The 22,258-nt window shown below is 43.5% G+C and overlaps 1 protein-coding gene across 1 annotated transcript in view; it reads right to left on the bottom strand.

The window, feature by feature from the left end:
- The window catches only part of ATP6V0A2 (ATPase H+ transporting V0 subunit a2), a 407,112-nt gene that overhangs the window by 362,292 nt on the left and 22,562 nt on the right, over window positions 1–22,258 (bottom strand). Inside the window, exon 2 of the mRNA XM_069215012.1 lies at window positions 9,242–9,320. Within this exon, the coding sequence (XP_069071113.1) occupies window positions 9,242–9,320 (79 nt within the window). The remainder of the gene's footprint in view (window positions 1–9,241; window positions 9,321–22,258) is intronic.

Here is a 22,258-nt window from a genome sequence, read left to right as displayed (position 1 = left end):
GGGGCAGATTGTTTTGGATTAAATTGAGGCAGAAGGAAGTGGAGCACATTGTTTAAGATTGGAGTGGAGCAGATTATTTTGGACTGGAGTGGGTCACATTGTTTTGGAGTGGTGTAGATTGTTCTGGATTGGAATGAGGCAGATTAAAGGGGGGTGGGTTGGGGGATTAGAGTGGGGAGGGTGGACTGGTGTGGGGGTGAGGTGAAGTTGATTGTAGAGGGGTAGGCTGAAGTGGGTGGACTGGGGTGTTTGGCACGGTTATTTGTTAAAGCACCATTTCAGATATTGCGCATCATAAGGAAACAATGTTGTTTTGTAATATTTAGAACAGGATAATCATCATCTTTTGAGATCAGCGCCCACAAGCAAAAAACTAAAGAAAACATGGGTGGAAAGTCAAAAAAGACGACTTGGCAAAATAAAAGAAAGTTATCTATAAAAAAAGTTTAAAAACTTTGCAATTCTGTTTGTCCTGCTGGGCACGTTTCTGACAGTCACAAGCCTTCTGTTTGCAGGGCACTAGAAGTTAAAAAAAAAATAAAAAAAGTACCTCAATCACGTCAGGAGCAGCAGATGGGCACCGATTAAGTTGAATCAATCAGTGCTTGGTCCCTGTTCTACACAGAGGAACAGAAATGATGCCAGACTTGCAATGACTAATTACGAGGCTCTAAAGAAGAGTGCCACACAAGCCAACAAACTGTAAGGGACAGGCAGGCTCCAACCCCTTTACTGTACACAACTGAGTCTCGCTAGGGCACGCACTCGCAGGTTCAACCCTTACAAATGGTCAGGAAGGTGGCTAGCCTGACTATTAGCTGGGTCTCATGACCATGCATAGAAACATGGGCTCCCATAGTGTGTGAGAGACTGGAAATGGGTATCATTTGGATGTTAAATATGAGTAGTGAAAGTACTGAGACCTGAGGTACAGAAGAGCTGATGGATCTGGATTCTAATCTGTAAAGCGCGAGGAAGACAGTGCTGTAATAAACAGTGAGAAAAGAGTTTATCCACTTGACAGCCAGATCATCTAGCCCCCCCTCTTTTACTCTATCCAAACGTAGGGAGTGGTGAATGGTAGTGAATGCTAACAAAAGGTCCAAGAGGACCAGAGCACGACCAAATATCGACCAATCTGCACAAATCCTCCAGACCACAACCTACTCCATGCAATGGCCAAACCTGAAGCCACTATGTTAATCAAGCTCTTAATGCAAGGAGTAAATATGAAGCTTGCCTGAAAAGAGTGGAGTCAGGGCAGAAAGGAAGTGCCAGTATGAAAATGGGACAAATGTTATGCATTGTCCTCCGGGAGAATGATGTTTCTCTACAAAGGTGTAATGATTGCCAAGTTCCAATGATCTGGTTCCTTGGTAAGAGACTGGTTTAATAGAATATTCTGATCGGAAGCCAGAAAAAGAGGAGGATGATGCAAAAACTTGGTGGAGCAGTTATCAGAGGGACAGCCAGAACACCTACTTCAGCATTTAAGACTTTACTGAAGGTAAAAATGAAGGAGCATCTATCTTTGGGGGTTGGTACAAAAAGGGAGGACTTATCTGCTCGGTAATCTAATTTTAACTATTTTAGTGATAAAATAAAGATTGATAAAGTGTTGAAGAGTGCTTGAGAGGTCACAACAAGGTTCCGGCCAACAGCACAGATAAATACTTAATCATCTTGAGCAATTGTTTGGCTAGATTAGGAGCCTGGATAATGTGTGTTCGATAGTCGTTTGGGTTTACTATTTGTATATGTTATTATTTTGTAAGAGTGGAGGAATATTGTATTTTAGCTACCAAGTCAAAATTAAAGCTCCAATGCCTCTATCCTAGGTGCTTCTATCATCAAGGAAGCAAGTTCTGAAGTGAAGCAAGGGTTAACTGTATGTTTGGGACTGGCAGGGCAGACACAGGTTTCTAAAGGCAACATGGTGTCAAATAGTTAGAAACTTCTTGGAAGGGAAAATAGTCTCAAACTTATTTTAGTAGTTACCGACTTAGGAGGTCTGTGATGTTGCTGTTTAGCAGTTCTTCATAAAACAGGAACACCAAAACGGTGGACCAGGCCAGAGGGATGCAGGGGCCAAACTCACAACTGAGTTGCATGGTTTCAAAAACTGCGTCAAGGAGATGCCATGTGAGAGGCAAAGTGACTCTACATCTTTCAAAAACCAAAGGTTGCCTCTCTTGGCTGGTCTAGCCAGTAATTAAAGTCACCTAGTACTAGGAAAAAGTTGCTACTTTTCAGTGTCATCAATCACAGCTACAGAGGCCTGTGCACTAGTTTGGAGGGGGAGGGGGGCAGCACATAAGAACAAACATTCGTAATGCAATTGGTCTAGCGTTTGCTAGAGTTAGAGCTATTAGCATTGTAAATTTCTAACTAGACTTTTCCTGCCACATAAATTGAAAATGAAAAGTAAAACAGTTGACATAAGCAAGCAGATTCAAAGCGCCACAGCCGCATTGAGCATAAGCACGAAGGACAGACACAAAAGGAAAAAGAAGTTTGCTTGCAGTTTAGACGTATCGGCAAACGTGCAATTATCCATGTAACAGGATCGCTGGCCAAGGCGGTAACAAAACTGCCCCAAGGAGGGACAAACGTAAAGCATTTACCAATGATAACAGAGGATTTTTGAACGGCAAGCCCATGAACCATTGACATTGATTATGGTTAAACGCCCACAGATAGATTACAATAGGCCAGAACGCTTGTGCGCTCAACCTAAAAAGATTGAAATTGTTAGTGTGCATGCACATCATCCATACTTTGCACATGCCAAAACCTTTGTGAATGCACATAACCCATTCACATACACAGACTCCTTACTGTGTGCGCAGAAACCACTGCTTCTTTGCATACACTGTACCCATCAAGCATGCACATATTCACCAACTCATCCATGCGTACCACGCCAGACCAGCACTCACACCACAAGCCACACTCTGCATGTACATAACATACAGACACGCATACTGCATATGCACATACCTTAAACTGCACAAACAATTTCCATCACTCTCTTGGTAGATACCATTACCTGCCACAAACAAAGCCCACCATTTTGTGCTCATAATAACGCTAGACTCTACTCACACTCACCCACATACAAATAACACCCACCAAGCAACCATAATCTCCATCAGTGCACACACACCCAATCTCCCTAAAGGAATACACTCCTAGCACATACCCCCCAATCAATATGCCCATGCACACACCTATACAATTATCCACCCCACTACTCATCACATTCTCTTTGACCCGTGCACAAGCAACCTTCATACACAAACATACACCCAACATCCATCTTGTCCTCAGACCCTATGTGGGCAGACACAACAAACTCCACTTTAAAAGGTTCTCTGCTATAAAGCACATAAAACATTTTTGCAACAGATGACTGTGAAATATATTTGTTTAAGGGGACATTTTCACTATGGGAGGTTATCTGGATACAAAATGGTATGAAATTTACTCAGCACAACATCAAAATAAGGTTTAAAGAACCTTGATCTACAAGGGGCCCAGAAGGGTTGCGAAGAGTCTATGCTAGAAAAAACATGTTAACAATATAGGTAACTCTTAAAGTAAAGGACCCTACAAAGGGCAATATCATTATGGATATAATGCCACACAGAGGTAATCAACAAAAAATGCATTATATCATTAGAAATGAGAGTGAGAACAAGTATATTACGAAACAACCTACATCTGAGTACCATTCTAAATGAAGAAAATCTGTCCCAGGACTTCAATCACAAATATGCTGAAAGAGTACCAATAGAGTCTGAATATTCATAGAAAAAAAAACAAGGCAGCAATAGTTTATAGCGAACAGTGCTGCATTGTGTCTTGAAGCCACTATCATCAATACGTTATATTCGGAACCGTCCTAAATAGTATCAATTAAATATGGAATCTAAAGTGTGTCTTAATAGGAACAATAATCTATGTGACACATGTGGTCTTTAAAAGTGAAGTATATGACAACCTAGAGAATGGCTAACTTATAAATGCAGAAGCAAAACAAACAAAGCAAATTGTGTGGAAAAGGCAACAAAGTAATGTGGTTTAAGGATGGGAAGGAATTTAATGTGGTATTCACTCCATGAGAATTCAAATACACCATGATCAGATGCAAATGCTGATTATAGTTCATACCAAACTCAATAGAGTTTAAAAATCCAATAAAACACCTGTATTGCAAACCATTTACTTTGTATTCTATAGGTATTTAAGGCTGTTTTCAGTAAAACGTCTGACCCTTCAAGATGGCTTTAACCACTACACGTACAGATTAGCTAGCACACACTATACAGAATTGACAGTCAAAACATGACCAGTAAAGGTTCATATTGATGATTTTCAAACCAGAAATCTCTCACCAACAATGAGATGAAAGTATAAATCTACACTTGGAAGAAATAGTAAAGGAGTTGAGGGCCTAACATCATAGAAGAGCTTAAAGCATAGAAAGTGACAGAAAAAAAGACAAAATGATAAAAGGACCAACAGAAGAAAAAAAAAGTAGACTTGTTGATTGGAAGAACGGTCTGTAGTTGGCTCTAGCAGAGAGAGGAGCCAGGAGCAAAAAAATAAAAATAAACTGCAAGATCTTGGAAATTATGCTTCTGCTGCTAAAGATAAAACGATACATAATTTACTGCATCAAATAAATAGTCTCAATGGTGACAGCAAGAATTATTAAGCTATACAGTATACCATTATTAACACAGACAATACTGCCACATTCACCAATATCTGAATTAGAAGCCAGTCAAGGATCAAATTCTCAGAAGCAGCTCTGGAAAGGACCAGAACCTCTAAAAGAGCTACAATGCCAGACCGGTGAAAGAAAGTTCACTATGCAAATAACAGCTAAAGCCACCGCAGAGATAAATACAAGATCAAACAGCAATTATTTCCCATCACAATGCCTCATTAAAGTTTGAAAAAGTGATGTTTTGCTAATCAGCAGATGTTCAGTAGATGTTTAATTGAGCTCAAAGTTCTCAAAATTGCCCACAGAACATGTTTGGAAGTAGGCGGGCTTTGAAAGTCACTGAGGTTATATCTTAATATGGACTTCATAACATATTCCCATCATAGGATTCTTGAAGGATAAACCGGTGTTGTTATATAATTATAAATGTCTGTGCATTTGCGTTCTATGAAGTAGTTTACTAGTTGAGAGGCATCAAGTCTAATTTTCTTTCGCACATTTTTGCAGTCATTTTCTCAATCCTGAAACAGCAGGCCAGGAAATCCTTACACCGAAGTTTACAGGAAACACTAAAACGAAATTGTTATAGTTCGGCGGTTCTTTCTTCAGACACACTGAGCAGGAAGTATGACTTGCATTTCATTTTGCATGATTCTTGTGCTCTCTAGGCTATTCTACTCTGGTGAAAGTATACTGACGAACGAGTGAAGTGAATTATTTTTGTAAACGCAGTTTACAAGGAAGATGTCACGTCAATTCTTGCAGTGCGCAGGATTTGGTTTTGAAATGGTGTAAATGTTCAACCTGATGCACGCATTGAAATACTTTAATGACTGCCCTCCTCCCATCTGTGCTGGCGACAGAGAAAAATGCCATAAACTATTTCGTTATCCAAAAGCATTACAGTGGCAGGTGTGTGCCCCTGCATGTTCAAGCCCATGGAGCTGAATAAATAAACAAGCATTGGCTATGCCAATAGGCCTGGCTTTAAAATAATGAATAATGGCAATGTGAAGCATTACAAGTAGTTAGAGTGGGATTTAATAAATGCGTGAAAGCAAACAAACGCAATAATTGTCTAGTTAGCCAATACACTTTAATAGCATTACAGTGGCATGTATGTGCACCTGACACCTCAAGCTAGAACAGCTGGGCAAATAAACAAGCAATGGCAATGCTAATATGTCTGTCTTTAAAATAATGCAGTATGGTAATGTGAACCAATACAAGTAATTATCATGGGAATTAAGATGTATTGGTGTAGCAGCAAAGATCTGAGGAGTACAACTGATGTGGGTTAACAGGTCAAGAGACAGTTGCACTGTCAAGGCAGACCTATTAAAAAAAATAAAAATAAAAAACTTAGGCTAATGATTTCTCTCCTCCCATCTGTGCTGCTACAAGATAAATGATCTAAGACTCTTTAACAACATTACACCGTCATGTAAGTCATGCAAGTAAAAGCTCAGGCAGTTGGATAAATAGACAAAATTATCACAGCTGTGCAAAAGCTGTATGGAAGGCAAGTACTTTTTTGTGGAAGCACAAACCAATCAAACCATGTATTCTAGACTTCCAACAGGTGGGCACAGCCAACGCTCCTGTCTTTGTGATTTCCACATAATTGTTTGGTGACAGCTGCGCTGTCACGCCAAACCATAAAAATTATGCTCCCATGATCTGCATTGGTCGTTAGCAGAAGGAAATCAGCCACATGATACTATACTCTGCTGTAATTGTATAGTAAATCAAAGATTTTCACTGAGTTCTTTGGAATATTAGTCTTTCATTTCGAGGGAACAGAATATGATAACTTCACTGAAGGAGCCACTTCAGTAGCCAAACTCAAGAAATAGTCAGCAAGGATATTTAAGAACTTAAACATTTTTATGTGAACATTTGTGCTTGAAGAACAAAAAAAACTTTACTAAAACAATTAAATGAATTATTCAATAAGCTAATAATCGTAATTTATAACACAAACACAGAAGGCACTGCTTTTATACGTTTCCTCCACAAACGCACCCTTTCTCCATCACTCACTCCAGTAAGTTCCTGGTAAACACAATACAGTAAAAATAAATCACCTTTTTGTCAAGACTTCTCTAATGAATTTGTTCTAGATTGATTGTAATTTATATAACCTGCCAACAAAAGGAAACAACAAAGAAGAGTCTTCTCTCCTAAACTACGGAATCATTGTTTAAGGATCTCTGGGAAAGATTAACCAAGTGGAGTGTTTAATATGCCAAACGTCCCATTTTATTGAAGTAAGAAAAGGACAAAAAACAAGCACTGGCACAGCCAACAAGCCTCACGTTTAAAGGGCTATCAGCGACCTACTAGCTTCGTCAATACGTTTTTGATTTGTGCTCTTCCTCACATATTTACTGTTCTAAAAGGCCCACCGGCCATGTTGGAACAGTAAATTAAAGATGGCAAAATGGTCTTTATTGCATTACACCATATGAGTACACGCACACACATGCATTTCACCATTCTAATATGGCCCAGGTGTGTGTGTGTATATATTGTGATGCACTGGCAGCCATTGTGCATTGGCAAATTAGATATACAGTGTCAGTGAAAAAAATAACGGTTAAAGTGACAGTTGCATATTGGAACAAGACACAAGCTAAAACCAAAAAACATTGAAATATGCCAATTTTAGTTTGGTCAACTAACTCTAATTTGCTTCGTCATCATGCACAGCTTATGGAGGAGGAGGAGGAAGATATACATACATATATATATGTATATATAGAGAGAGAGAGAGTGTGTGTGTGTGTGTGTGTAGATACAAAAGTCACCTTTGGGTTGTTATCGTTACATTTCCATAGAAAACAAATTGGGACTGGGATTGCTAATAATTTTGCCACCCTTTAACAAATCTTCCTAAAACTTTTTTTTTTTTAAAGTGTACATCCCCCTCGGCTCCTTTCAGGAAAGTTTCAGGGTGATCCATCAAGTGGGGGCTAAGAAAAAGAAGGGGAGGCGGGGCTCAAAACACATTTTCCCCTTACAGTTTTCCTTGATAAAATTAGACAGCTATAGTCAAAGCTGTTGAACGAAACTACCCAAATTTGGCAGAAAGCTAGATCTTGGTCTCAGAAAGCATGCTTTTTTAAAAAAATGTGTTGTAGAATCTGTTCAGTATTTTTTGAAAAATTAATGTTCAAATTGCATGTATTTATCAGGCTGCCGAGGATCCACAGACCCAACAGATCAGAAGGTAAAATCTGAATGGCTACCACCACAGCAGCAGCTATTTTAGGACTTGGGTACTCAGTTCACTGCCCTAAAATAAAGTTTTTTTTTAAAGCGTAGGGGAAACACGGTAGGAATACCCCTCCTAACTAGTCCTGGTGAGGGGAAACCTCCCTAACCCCATACCCCCAGCAAAAACATTTTGATTTAACATAATTTGGCATAGTGGTTCCATGCATCCAATACAAATATATATAGAAAAGGGGCTCCAGTCCTTTTTAATAGGAAAGGGATGTGGGCCCCCCTCTCCTCATTCAATAGGGGTACATTTTTATTTAAGGGGAGGGGGACGCACAGTCCCTTCCCTGATCATCGGCGAGGTAGTCAAGCCCACTGGGGCCCGATAACTGATGCAAACATTTGCTTGTTTCGAGCAGGAGCAGAGACAAAAAGCTTCTCCTAATCCTGCAGGGGCAAAGTAAAAGAGCCGGCTTCCACCAGCACCACACTGGGTGCTCGCTGGAGAGCAGACATGGGCTACAGGGGCATTGGGAATTATACTGTGGCCTACAATATTTGGATATGTTGCAGGTGTTCATAAAAACAAAATATACTAATGTAATTATAAAATGTGCCACTCATTTATTATTCACTGCTTGTGCACCCGCCATGCACAGTGCTGTAATTTTCAGATGTTGTAGCATTGTTATTAATGATGCCATAGATTAGAACATGTAATGATTGATGTAATTTATTTAGGAGATGATTAGCATCATAGTGAGGGCAGGTTATATACTCAAAAGCAAATTTTACAGGGCCGCTGCAATGACATATTTTGACTACACTCAGATCTTCACATTAGATAAGCAGACATGTCCAGGAAAAGGACACGGCCACAGACTAGTGTCAGGGATGTCAAAGCACCAACTGCAGTATGTGATCAGTACGTGAAAGACAAAGGAGGAAGTCACATCCTTAATTTAAGTGGGAGGGCCAAGTTTAAACCTCAGATTTGATACTAGGGAGACAGGGGTAGAGAGTGGGCATACAACCTTAGTGTTAGGTACAGCAATGGTTATGCACCCAACTGCCCTGCACTGTGGCCTATACAGGGAAGCGAAGTAGGCATGGAGAAAGTGTAGGGCAGACGTGAGAGCATGATGGAGGCACCCCTCCCCATAAATCAAATGAAAAAGAAAAGCATGGGATTGGGGGCATCCTATCAAATTCCATTAAAAAAAAAAAGAAATGATGAGTGAAGCTACATAACCAAAGGAAACATTTTTATAATATACTTACCTAGTATTCTTTCCATTTCTTCACACTTCTTAACTTCACCCACAAATTTCCTTTGGAAAGCGCTTACATGGGGATTTAACTACATGAGAAAAAATTTAATATCATAATTATTTACTAAGCCATGCACAAAACTAAACATAACTATAGTGTCATCATCAAAACATTTATTTTTTTACTAAAACATTTTATGGATCAAATCTGTTTTTTAGTTTTCAATTATCGAACATCACATATGCAATACATCACAATATTGCCCAAAGGCTCGTTTTAGCTTACTCAATGCGAAACAATAGAAAAAAATTAGGTTAATGATTTAATACAACTACCTTTCCCCGCTTCTGGCTAGCAATTCAATGATCAAACAATCCCAGTCTCTGATACCATATATAAAGCTAGTCCCATATACAGATCTCTTTGCAAATATGATCCCCTGCACTCAATTCAAGTTCAGAACCCTCAGATAAATTGGGCATGTCAGCTCTGAAAATTCCTCGGACAGGATACATAAAAATGGTTGCCACAGTTATTTAAAGTCCCCACTCCGCTGCTGAGAAGACAGGGTAAGCTTCTCCATAGCGAGAATAAACCAGAGCTTATGCAGCCATGAGACTGATGTCGGAATCCGCTCTGTCCCCCACATAGATAGCAACAACTGTACTGCTGCATTCAAGGCTAAAGCCATCTGCCGGCCCTTCAATGATCTCAGGGGAAACGTGAGGGCGTTGGGAAGGACCAATAAAACATATGCAGGAAATCTAGGGATCTGAGTGTCAAAAGCACTGTCCACAGTATCTAATATGTCCTTCCAATACCGGTGTAGTTTGGGGCAATGCCATAGCAGACGCACATGGGAGCCTCCCCCCCCCACCCCCCACAACCGCTCCAGCAAAGACTAGATTTGTCATGATCCCAAGCGTGGATCCTATTTGGGGTGTAATACCAGGAGGAGGCTACCTTATAGGCTGTCTCTGTACCAGCAGAGTGATAAGCTGTGTGGTGCGCCCTATGAAAGACACTCTCCCACTCATCCTCCGATAGCTCCCTCTCAAGCTCCCTTTCCCATCTCATTTGTCCCTTAGTCTTGGTCGAACGGGCCTCCCCTCGTATAAGGACAAAGAGCTCAGAGACCATGCGCTTATCATCCTTTTTCGTTAGTATCCATTTTTCAAACGGTGTTAACGGTCTATCTATTAATAACCGATTGGCTGGAAGCAGGGCCCAGTGTCTTATTTGATAGTACATCATCCTGTCGGCTTTGGTTAGGCCATATAGCTCCCTCATCTGGTCAAAGGGGATAACCCCCTGCTCTTCAAATAAGTATCCCACCCTTTTGCAGCCCCCTTCATACCACAGACGCAATGCTTCAGGCTGTAGGCCCGGGCCAAAATCGGGGTTCGCGCCCAGAGGAGTCATTGGAGACGGAAAGTTCGTCAAACCGACCCCGTCGGCCACCCGATCCCATACTTTCATCAAAACCTCCGTGACCGGGGATATATACAATCCCTGTGCCTTCGCTTAAGCCAGGGTTCCTTCCATATGTGAGAGCCCGCCACTGCCTGGTCCATAAAACACCAATGCTTCTCGGAAGTCGATCCAAGTGCTGCTTGGAAGTATCGAAGGAGACAGGGGACCGCCAGTCCCCCCTCTCTCTTGGGGCGATACAGGATCTGCCGCGATAACCGCGCCGTCTTCCCTTCCCATATAAATCTTAGAACCGCTGTTTGGATGGTTGCTATCGTCCGCGGAGGGGGCTCCAACGGGAGCGCCTGGAACAGATATAATATACGTGGTAGGATGGTCATCTTCACTGCCACGACCTAACCCAACCAGGCCAATTTCAATTTCCCCCATGCCTTTAGGTCGCGATGCACCTCCCGAGTTAGTTTCGCATAATTCAACGTCGCTGTGCGGGCAACTGAGGAGCCCAGCTCAATCCCCAAGTATGGGAGCCCCGAGGAGGACCATGTAAAGTGGAATCGGGCCTTCAGATCCCATAGCGTGCGATTTAAGCATATTCATTCGGAACCCTGAGACCCGCCCAAATTCCTCTAAGACACCCATTAGCAGCGGTAGTGAGGCCATAGGCTCCACCAGAGTAAGGATGGCATCATCCGCATATAGTGATATAAGGTGTTCATCTCCCCCAAAATTCACGCCCTTGATCCGAGGGTTATCTCAGAGCCTCTGCTCCATAGGCTCCATGTAGAGCGCAAAAAGGAGGGGCGAAAGCGGACACCCCTGTCTGGTCCCTCTGTGGATGGCAAACGGCATGGAAAGTGTCCTGTTGACCCGAACCACCGCCTGAGGCGCTTGATAAATGCAGCGAATCCATGCCATAAAGCCCGATCCCAGTCCGAAGCGCTCAAGCACCTTAAACAGGTATGGCCAGTAAACCCTATCGAACGCCTTTTCGGCATCGATGGACAGGAAGAGCGGCGCCCTACGAGAGCGTTCGGTTTTATCCAAGAGGTGAAGCAGTCGCTTAGTATTATCGCTGCACTGCCTATGCAGTATGAATCCCGCCTGGTCGGGATCCACCAGCCCCGGCATATAGTAATTGAGACGATGTGCCAAAATGCCAGTGAATAATTTAGCGTCAATATTCAGAAGGGAGATCAGCCTATATGAAGCACATTCCTCAGGATCTTTCCCCGGTTTCGGGATAACCACGATGGTAGCATCTAACATGCTAGGCGTAAGGGCGCCCGTTTGACGAAAAGAGTTAAAAAGTCGCACCAAAACAGGAACAAGTTCCACACAGAAGGATTTATAAAAAGCGCTGAGAAGCCATCCGGGCCAGGTGACTTCCCGGTCTGCAGCCGAGCGATCGCTGATATAACCTCTTCCGACCTTATAGGTAAATCTAACGCGGTCGCCTCTCTCAAAGACAAGGGGGTGATTGCTATATCCACTAAGAAGGATTCTGGGGTTAAGGCACCAGGCTCCTCAGCCCTGTATAGATTTCAATAGAATTCCGCAAAAGCCTGCACTATCTGGTCACTCGTGTGTGCTTCTGTTCCAGATGGGAAGCGCACCATTTTTATCACTGATGCTGCTCGCTGCGCTCTAAACCTATGCGCTAACTTCCCACACTTATTGCTTCCTACATAGTACTTTGTTTGAGGCGGACTACCGCGTACTCTGCCCTGTCCCAGTCCAGTCTCCTCAGCTGCTTTCGCACCTATACCGACCTGAGCGGTCCAAGTCCCCATCCATCACCAAATTAAAGTCACCCCCCAGCAATACAGCACCATCAGGGGATTGGAGCAGCGGAGTCAAAGACTGTCTCAGGAAAGTTTCTTGTTGGGAATTAGGTGCATAGAGGGAGGCGATCGTGAAGGAGAAACCCCCCAGTCTAAGCCTCATGGCCAGGAGCCTCCCTGGAACCTCGTGCAGCTTTGATATCACTTCCCCCGGAAATGAACGTGATAGAAGTATTGCCACCCTTGTATGCTTTGATGGTAGCGAGGACCAGAACTGCCTGGGGAACCACTTAGAGCGCATACAGTAGGTATCTTTAAAGACAAGGTGCATCTCTTGCAAGAGACATATATGACTCCCCGATCTCTCTAGAGCTGATAGGATAGCTAGCCTCTTTGTAGGGTTATTGAGCCCCCTTACATTTAAACTTAAACATTTAATGGTCATAGCCTATTCTGAGGGGAGCCAGCAGAGGATGCAGGGGCACAGCCGAGGACTACCCGACATTAAAATCTAGACCACCTAGAGCACTCAGGCCCAAGGGTATCTCCACCAAAGGCCAGCATCGCAGGGAAACCCAACAAGAAACAACTAATAAGCACAACAGGTGCATAGAACACAAAAGTCCTCGGTTGTCGATACTTGCGAGGTGCAGTTTCCACAGGGCAGTATATCCAACCAGATCCGATGATCAAGTCCACTGCCCCCTCCACCTCAACCCTCTTCAACGATCAGCATGATGTTAGCAATGCGGCCAGTAGCAAACCCGGGCGCCCCCAGGTGTCCAAGTTAGGCCGAAGTTCCAGCGGCCACATTGTTCAAAGCGGCCTCTCTCTCCGACCTCAGCTCCGAGGCCATAAACGCTGCAGCTTCCTTTTCTTCTCTTTTCTCCGCCAACGAGGGCCCCCCCCCCCCCCCTCCGGGAGAGCCGCCCCCTCGCTCGCCTCCCAGCCTATATCCACCAGATCCAGGACGCGGCTAGCCTCCAAGACGGATTTCACCTGCCGGAGCTGCTCCTCCCAGCGGAAGACCAAGTGGAACGGATGGCCCCAAGAATAGGACATATTGTGCGCTCTCAAGTGTTCCGTGATCGGTCTGAACTCTCTCCGCCTCTGCAAAGTCTGCACCGATAGGTCATGGAATAGCTGGAGTTCATGCCCTCGAAAGTGAACACTGGAGGTTGCGAGCCCGCTGTAGGATCTTTTCCTTAAGGACAAAGTTGTGGAGACAGGCTAAAATGTCAGGAGGGTGGTCTCCAGAGCCTCCGGCGTGCCCAGCCCGATGCACCTGGTCCAGGACTACCTCCCGTGTCTCATCTGTGCCAAGCAAGGAGCGAAACAGGTCCACCACGTAGCCCCCGATGTCCTCTTTTTCAACACCAACCGGAGCCCCTATAATACGAATATTTTGTCGCCTCGAGCGGTTTTCCAAGTCTTCAACCGCCATCTGGAGGAGGTCTTGATGCTCTCGGAGACAGACTACCTCCTGTTGCGGGCCCGCCACCTCTTCACCGCATGGGATCTCATTGTCCTCTAGCTGCGATACATGTTCACCCAAGGAGGTAACCTCTCCTCGTAACTCCCTCACCTCCTGTGATATGTCCCTACGCAGCTCTTGGATATCTCCCCGTTCAACTCAAACAGGGATGTCAGAAAGCCTTTCGTAACTGGAGAGCTGTCCTCTGGCTCTGGCTCTGGCTCTGGCTCCATGCGACTCTCCAGGGCCCTCGTCTCAGGTAGGTCCTCTGCAACTGTACCAGGTGTCAGGCACGTCCCTGCCAGCAAATCCCTCACTGAGCGTTGCGTTTGGACTTTGATGCCACCATGATACGCCGGCCTGGTTGCGCCTCGCCGGCCCTCTGCCACCGAGCTTCCAAGGTTTCCGTACGGGGCCGGTCAGTATGCGCCCCACTGGCCGGGTCCGTGCTCCGGTCCGATCCCTAGTAGCCAACCTTTGCAACAGTCCGCTCCTGGCGCCCTTCCAAAAATGTGCGGGCCACACTCGTCAAAAGTTCAATTAATGGAGCAAAGTAGGCCGGAGTACAAGCTTCTGGGCCCCTACCTTCTGCTGCGGCCCAGCACTTCAAACGGCCCCACTCCAAGGCGCCAGTATGAGGAGGCCCTGCTGATCGCTCCTGGTCCAGCCGAAAACCAATGAGCGCCCTCTCCTCCGGGCGCTCAAAACTCCAGGTGCCGGGTCCCACGGCGCAATACAACTGCTGTGGGGCCCCAAGCGAGCCCCCAGGCCCTCAGGACCATGGCACCATGCCCGGAGGGGTAGTCGAGGAGAGGCCCGCCAGGCGGCCCAGGCCACCTCCCGTGCCGCTCCGCGGCTCCACCCCGTCCACGAGGCCGAGCCCTGCTCCCCCGCGGGAGCAGCGAAACACGGACCCGGCCGCAGCCGAGCGGGTCAAAGTACCCGGGGGCACCTCACAGTGCGGGGGGAGCCTCCAGGCTTCCCCCCCTCGGGCCGCGAGGCACTTTCCAGGATCGAGGTGGCGGAGCGCTCGCGGACACGTCCTAGCGCTCCGCCATCTTGGACACGCCCCCCTACTAAAACATTTTAGTGGCATTTAATAAATTACACTGTATCATAACAGTTTATACTGCATTTCAAATACACAACATTATATGAATGCCTATAAGCAGGAGACCACATTCAAGCAAAACTGACATACATTTCTTCTATTTTATGACATCCATTCAAAAGGAACCAACAACTTTTCTTTGATCTAGAAGGCAGGTCAAGTGTGATTCCTCAATTCTGGCACCACTCTTCCCCATATTTTCCGATGTTTATGTGGGAAGCACATAATTCAGTATTCCGGATCTCCAATGTCATATAGTATTGATTCTTTCCACCAGATATTCTGTTTCTTAACTAGAAAACTAATCCAGAACAATGCTAGAATCGAATCTATGCCAATGAATACGTGCAATAATGTGATTTTAGGGTAATTTGGGATTTTTCCACTCAAATACCTCCTCAAGTGCTGTACGTCACCCCAACCATCCACCCAAAACAGTTTTATCTTGTCACAATGCTATAATATATGCATGACAACTTTAGTTTCTGTTTACATCAAAGACAAAGGAGTGGTGATTTGGCCATATGTCCATATCCTTCGGCAGGTAAGAAAACCCAATGTACATAATTTAACTGGATTATTCTTAATTGTGCTGCAATTATGGATTTGCAAAGGGCCATTCATGTCTCCTGCATCGCATCATCCATCAGCTCCCCCAGGCCCTCCTCCCATTTCGGTCTCAACTTGTCAAAAGAGTCTGGGGTATTAGTTGTCAGTCATCAGTACACTTGAAATATCTTATGCAGGGTCAGTTCCCCCCATAAGCAGACGCACTTCCAATGGGTGAAACTTTGGGAGTTTCTGTAACTGCTCTATATATGGGATTATTGCATGATACAACTGGAGGTATCTGAAGAACTGGCTATGATTGAGTTTATACTCCCCCTGAATATCTTTGAATGATATGAAAACCATTCAGGACATCACATCCCCAGGTGTGGAATTTCGAACAGTATCCCACCCTTTGCAAAATCAACCACTGACCCAAACGAGTTTCCACAGTTAACATGTTCTTCTTAACTCTACCTGTGAGAACATTGTACTATATTCTGAAGATAGTTTGCGTAGCGTGAGAGGGAAGGTGGACCTAGGTTTAACCCTATAGATGTATCACTTAGATGCCCGCCATGGCTCACCTCTCAGTTGCAAACGAAGGGTATGCTTGTGTCCATAATTCCACTCATTAATTATAATTATGTGTGCAGCTCTGTAGAATGAGAGTGTCAGCAGCTGCAATCTTTCATGCAGAGGTGGACTTAAAGCACTTTGTTAGAGCTGTTCCTGGGGTTTCTGATTCCTGTTGAAGCTACGCAGCACAGACTTCAACTGTGCAAAAAGGGTGTTCATGATTTCAAATGGGTAGTTAAGAAGTTGACAGAGCTGTCACAGCAAAAACATTATCTTAAATACAGCCCTTCTACCCATCAATTACAAGAAGGTGGTGAGGGGGGAGGGCAAGAACACAATTTCACTTTGAAGTTTATCTATTTGTGACTGGACATTTTTCCCACATTGTGGCCCTTCTTTCTTTTAGACACTAGTTATTTAAGCTCGTCTTTGACCAACAGCAAGGTGCTAGCCCATCCTAGATCTTGTTGCCCGTCTATTGGGTAAATTAAAGTTTAGCACATTTATTTTTCAGACACAACCATTTATTGGAAACTGCAAGGAATTGGAGCACCCCAGGCCATAAAATTCTGGTTCTTGTACAAATATAATATGGTTGTGGGCATTCAGGGACACTCGATCTGCTTCGAATCCTTTTAAAAAGCCCCTATACATGGATCCATTCAGCTAGAGGCACTATAGTAATAGTAAATATTAAAGTGGGCAGACAGCAGCCCTGTCTAGTGCCTCTGCCTATAGGAAAGGGCTACTACACCTCTCTGCCCACATTAACTATGGTCAAAAAGTGCGTGTATAATAGGTGAACATGGTGAGGTTTATGGGGACCTTATCCATTTTCCACAGCAATGCAAAAAAATATCTCCTGCCCACTGAATCAAATGCTTTTTCAAAGTCAGCCATAGGCACCGCTAGAGGACTCTCCAGCCTACCTGCCAAAGCAAGTGCATCGTGCAGGTATCAGATATTGCCTCTAGTGTCTCGTCCCTGCATTAAGTCACATTTGACCAATGATCAGATCACCTTTGTTAATGGGCTAGCCAAGATCTTGACAAGAATTTCACCTCATCGTTTAGGAGGAACATAGGACGAAAGGATGGGCAGAACTCTCAAACATTTCATAGAGAGGGATCTATTATTTTGGCTGAAATAGGTTTAATGAATTTGTCCGGGAACCTATTTGCATCACAAGTTTTGCTGGACTGCAGTTAGTCAAGCACAGTTGAAAGTTTCTCCCCCATGATGTCTTCGTCAAGGGATTTCCTTCTTCGTTGTGTCAGATGTCTCATTGAGAGATCCTTCATAAGGCTGGATAGGTTATCTGGGGTAACCTCCTCACTGCATGGGTACAGAATGGAGTAAAAAAAAAAAAAAAAATAAAGAAAGTACATGGTATAGCAGGACTTCCTTCAACCCAGGATTCTTGTTTGTTTATTTTAAGTACTACGTTTTTGCTTATTTTTATTTTGACATAGCCCATGCAGAATTGTGCTACCTTCATTTTCCCCTTAGGAGATCCGACATGTTGATTTAGCTTCACTCGACAACAGTAGTATTGTGTTCAATATTATGAAGTAAGACTCAGCTCTGTGAATCTTGATATTGTGCTTCCAATTCAAGAAGACAAGTTTCAAGCTGAGCCACTACTTCTTGTTGGTGACTGGTTTTCCCTCTCGTGAGGCTAATGATTTCTCCTGTAATAGTCTTCTTCAAAGCCTCTTATAATGTTCCAAGCACATCCTCTGTATCACGATTTTGTGCGAGTACCTTTCCATCCTATCTATTCTTTCAGACACATAGTCTGAATCAGGCATCCACCAAGCTTTGAGACACCAACCCATCTTCCCTGTCTTAGGACCCTAATTAATTGTTAGCTTCACAGGAGACCGGTCCTATGTAATTCATGCCATCTGTCCAAGTTAAGCCCTAAACAATCGCCTAAGGGGTTGGTTGGGGAGACAGACTTCCTCAGTCTCAACTCAGATACTGAGGACAACAAATACACCTACACTGCTTCTTACGTGTTAGTTTTTTTTTATCCTTTTTGCATTGCACAGAGTCTGCTTCTGGCACACATGAACCACAGGTTTCCCACATAGTGTTTTGAGAGGGAAAGGATAGCCACAAAGCACTTCTCTCAGTGAGAGTCCTCACATGAGCCTGACGGCTGATCGCTCAACAGGACCCTCAAGCTTCACCCCAGGGACAGGCATACGTGATGGGCCCGATGCCACCAATCTAGACCAACTGATCACTGCTGCCTCTCAGGCACCTTCTCAATTCTCCATGTTTGTCAGTCATAACTGTCAGCTGCTGCAGATTCCTGTACCTCCTCTCCAGTAGGGGCAATGATGCCATCTTGGCCCACAAATCTTCTGTGACAGTTTGCCTAACATTTCTGTTTCCTCTCATTGCCAGCTGCAATTCTCAAGAAGCTGCAGGTAGAGAGCAAAATGTATCTTGCTGCTTCCGGGAACACCAGCAAGGACAGGATATGCCAAAATATCAGGGCCAGAGTGGGAGCTAGAGTGGGTGCACTAGCAAATGGTATACGCTATGCTGACCTGCAAACAAAGTCCTTTCCCAGGAAAATTAACTCAACATAACCACTGAAATGGTTAGTTTTCCCACATGCTACTCTCATGCATCTACTACCCAAGCTACATAACTGCTATGTCAACCCCCAGCTCGAAAGCCTGCTATCTCACCAGCTACTGTCCAGTCTTTCTCCAAAAGACCTGAGACAGGCAAGCCTACTTCTTCACAACTATCCACCTGGGCATTCGACTATGAATGCCTTGATATTTCTGGTTTTGAATTCAGATTAAGTTTGGAGATTTGTTTTCGGCTATCCAAATATGAATCAACATCGTAGAACATATGCTGTACGAAATGTACACAGTACTGGATTAATGACCCAATTCATACACAAGAAATGCAAAACCACAACACAGATATAGCTATTGGCTTTTTTTCTACCCTAAGTACAGCCCCTGAATCATATTACTTACCCTCATTCAAGTTCACAGGATCACAGTAAGACTGTACAAGACTATCTTAGGGGTGGAAGAATAGCCTGGGGGGAAGAGGGTGGGGTTCTTTCAGTCCCATTAATTAATTGCAAGATTATATGAGTATTATTTCTTACATTACTGTACATCACTGATGAAGATTTAAATGTTTAGCTGAACACCTTCAACATGCACTAAATTTAAAAAAAAATCCAAAATATGTTTCCTGAATGTGATTTTACTGGGATACAAGAAGGGACTCTCATCTGGATAGCTCCACATATTATGCAGCAGGAGTAATAGCGTTGTGCCAGTTATTATCCCAATGTTATGAAGAAAATACTGGAAATAAAAACACATTCAACTCCTTGCAAAAAGACAAGGCTGCAACAGTACGCTTGCACACTTGAGTGATATGAATAATTGCAGACTAGGCTATACCAAGTGAGTACAAATCCCATTCATATTATGCACAAGAGATCGTATTGTTCCAACTGAGAAAGCGCTCACAACAGTCAGGCAGCAATAATTAAAGAACAACCCAATGCACAAGCCTAAAAATGTATCGTACTAATACCTATACCATCCCTGGAGACAGGCACTAAATACCCACGTTTTTACATGTGCAAAAAGTGCAGTGGTCTCCTAGTCAGACCAGCACCAAACATTAAAGACACAGGAATTCTTTCAGTATATAATATAATATAATATAATATAAAATACAGTGACCTTTTCGATACAAATTGATCAGTACTGCATGCAATGGCCACTAAACAACTATATAGATGTGCAGCTGTGCAAGGACTGTTGGAGGATTAAGAATGAAAAAAATAAAATCCATGTAAATCCATTGAGTGTATGGACTGGTTAAATAGCAGAACTAAATGTTCTCCTCTTAGCCTTGCAGAAAGCAAATTTTTCAGCTCCTCCATTTGGTTTCAAAAGGCATCTTTTATTGATGGATGTTCAGCACATCCTGGTTCACCACAGTGAGAAGATCAAACTAAGATCGATCAGGAAATACTTTCAGCCGAAGACACCAAGGAAGCTCAATCTCCTGGCGTCCCAGGAAAGTATAACTCGCTCTTTGGACAAGATTGGCTCACTGAAGCCACTAATTGAAAAACTGGCAATATACTTAACCAGTCAGACTGACATTGTTTAATTAAAGCAGCCCGAGGGGGCAAGCTCAGCACATGCAGAAGTTTAGGGACACTGCAAGTTCTGCATTAATACCCTAACAAACTAAGCAAAATCTATTGCAATGTGAGAACTGCCAACAATTTAAAGATTCCACTAAAGTAAGGACACAGCAACCTCCTCTAGAAAAAGTAACAACCATTTCAGGTCATCTACCTGGCTCGTGTTGGACCGGTTCAGCAAATATATAAATACAAATATATATTGGTGGTGGTAGATTCCTGCACATACTTTATGTGGCTATGACAACGGGCCCAAGTCATGGCTTGCACAGTTGCAAACCTTTCACTTAGATAAAGAGCTGAATTTCTTTCTTTTTTTACCCCCTACAGTATTGGGGAGCACTAGCTAAAGTGGAAGCAGGTCTCACAGCTCTATAGATTTAGCTCAGAAAACTAATCAAGCAAGCCAACAGTATGCTAATGAGACCCTCGACAGTGAGAGCCTTAATTTATGGTCTGTATAACGTTTTACAGCTTACCTGGCAAAGTTTGATAGAGGATGTTACAGCCCTATCACCCTCTGCTATAACAGATGGCCGACTGCTCATGGTCTGCGATCTCATGGCAGAGGGGGTGGGAAAAAAATAGCTTTGACTCTGTTCTATCAAAATTCTGTGTTAGTTTTAGCAACAAAAGGAACACAGAGCTGATTTTACCACTGTTGCCTAGGAAAGGAAAGCAGTGGCACGTGTCCATTGATTCAATAAAAAGCATCATAGCCAACCAGTGCTGCCTTCAAAGCTCCTGCAAACCATGTAACTTGCTACAATGCTGGAGAATGTATCACAGTTAGAAACTTCTCTGGCTGAAGAGTAATCAGGTTTGAGTACAGAAAATCAAGCAGTGCGCACTGAAATGACTGAAAATGCTATAACATCAGTATAGTACCACCACTGAACTGAAGTTTAGAGTTACTGAAAGTTTGCTAACTCCAACTGTTAGAGATTCACAATGTCCTGGCTTAGAATTTTAGGAGTGTGATGCTTTTGTAAATCAATAATTTATCTACAGAGAGCAAAATTATAGGTTTAAAATGACTGTTCCTGAAAGCTTTTATACAACAAAATGGGTGGAATTTAGAGATGCAATGCAAACTCTCTTACACCTGGATTATATTCATGCGGATCTCTCTTTTAAATCAAGGCTAGCGTTTTAATAAGGATGATGCATGGCGAATATGTTCCAGAAATAGAGGATCCTGACTTAGCATTAAAGAAGTTGAGCTATCAGGAGCGATTACATAGAGTCAATGGGAGTTTGACGAACAGGGCTGAAGGCACTCCACTGCAAGAGGTGCTCTACTGGGAGAACTCGCAGAATCAGGCCGAACAGACATTAACTACTCAACTGCCACACACCCTCTTATTTGAACCTAGATTACACCATACCCCAATGACCAGTGACTGGGATAGAACAGTATAAAGAACTTACTCGCAGATTTTCAGTCCACACTACCATGTACAATGCAGATCCCCACCCCACAGAGAATAACTTTAAACACGTATATTGCTATAATAGATATTGTGATTGGTTCATACATATGTACAATGCCCCCCAGGGACAGTGCTCTAGTTTATTCCGTGGGAACACTTCTCCATGCCCAAGTAGGAGAGCAGCCCGAATTTGATGCACAGTAACTATATTGCAAACCTCCATCAAGATATAGGTTTGTTCCTGACCTTTCTTTCTATACCCACAATTACACAAGTTTTCCCTTGTGTTTCTTTTTAGATACAAAATGTTTCATTTGCTTGCATTTCCTAGTCAAATACTGAACAAAGCTACAAAGATTGAAACAAGAAAATACTTTTATAGCAGATACTAAACATACTACTTAGGAACACTAAAGGCTCCGCGTCCTAATCAAACTCCAATCTGTAAAGTATGAATA

This window comes from Pleurodeles waltl, chromosome 11 (genome assembly GCF_031143425.1).
Source record: "Pleurodeles waltl isolate 20211129_DDA chromosome 11, aPleWal1.hap1.20221129, whole genome shotgun sequence".
NCBI lineage: Eukaryota > Metazoa > Chordata > Amphibia > Caudata > Salamandridae > Pleurodeles > Pleurodeles waltl.
The sequence above is the reverse complement of the archived record's forward strand: the minus strand, read 5'-3'. Positions and strand labels throughout refer to the sequence as shown.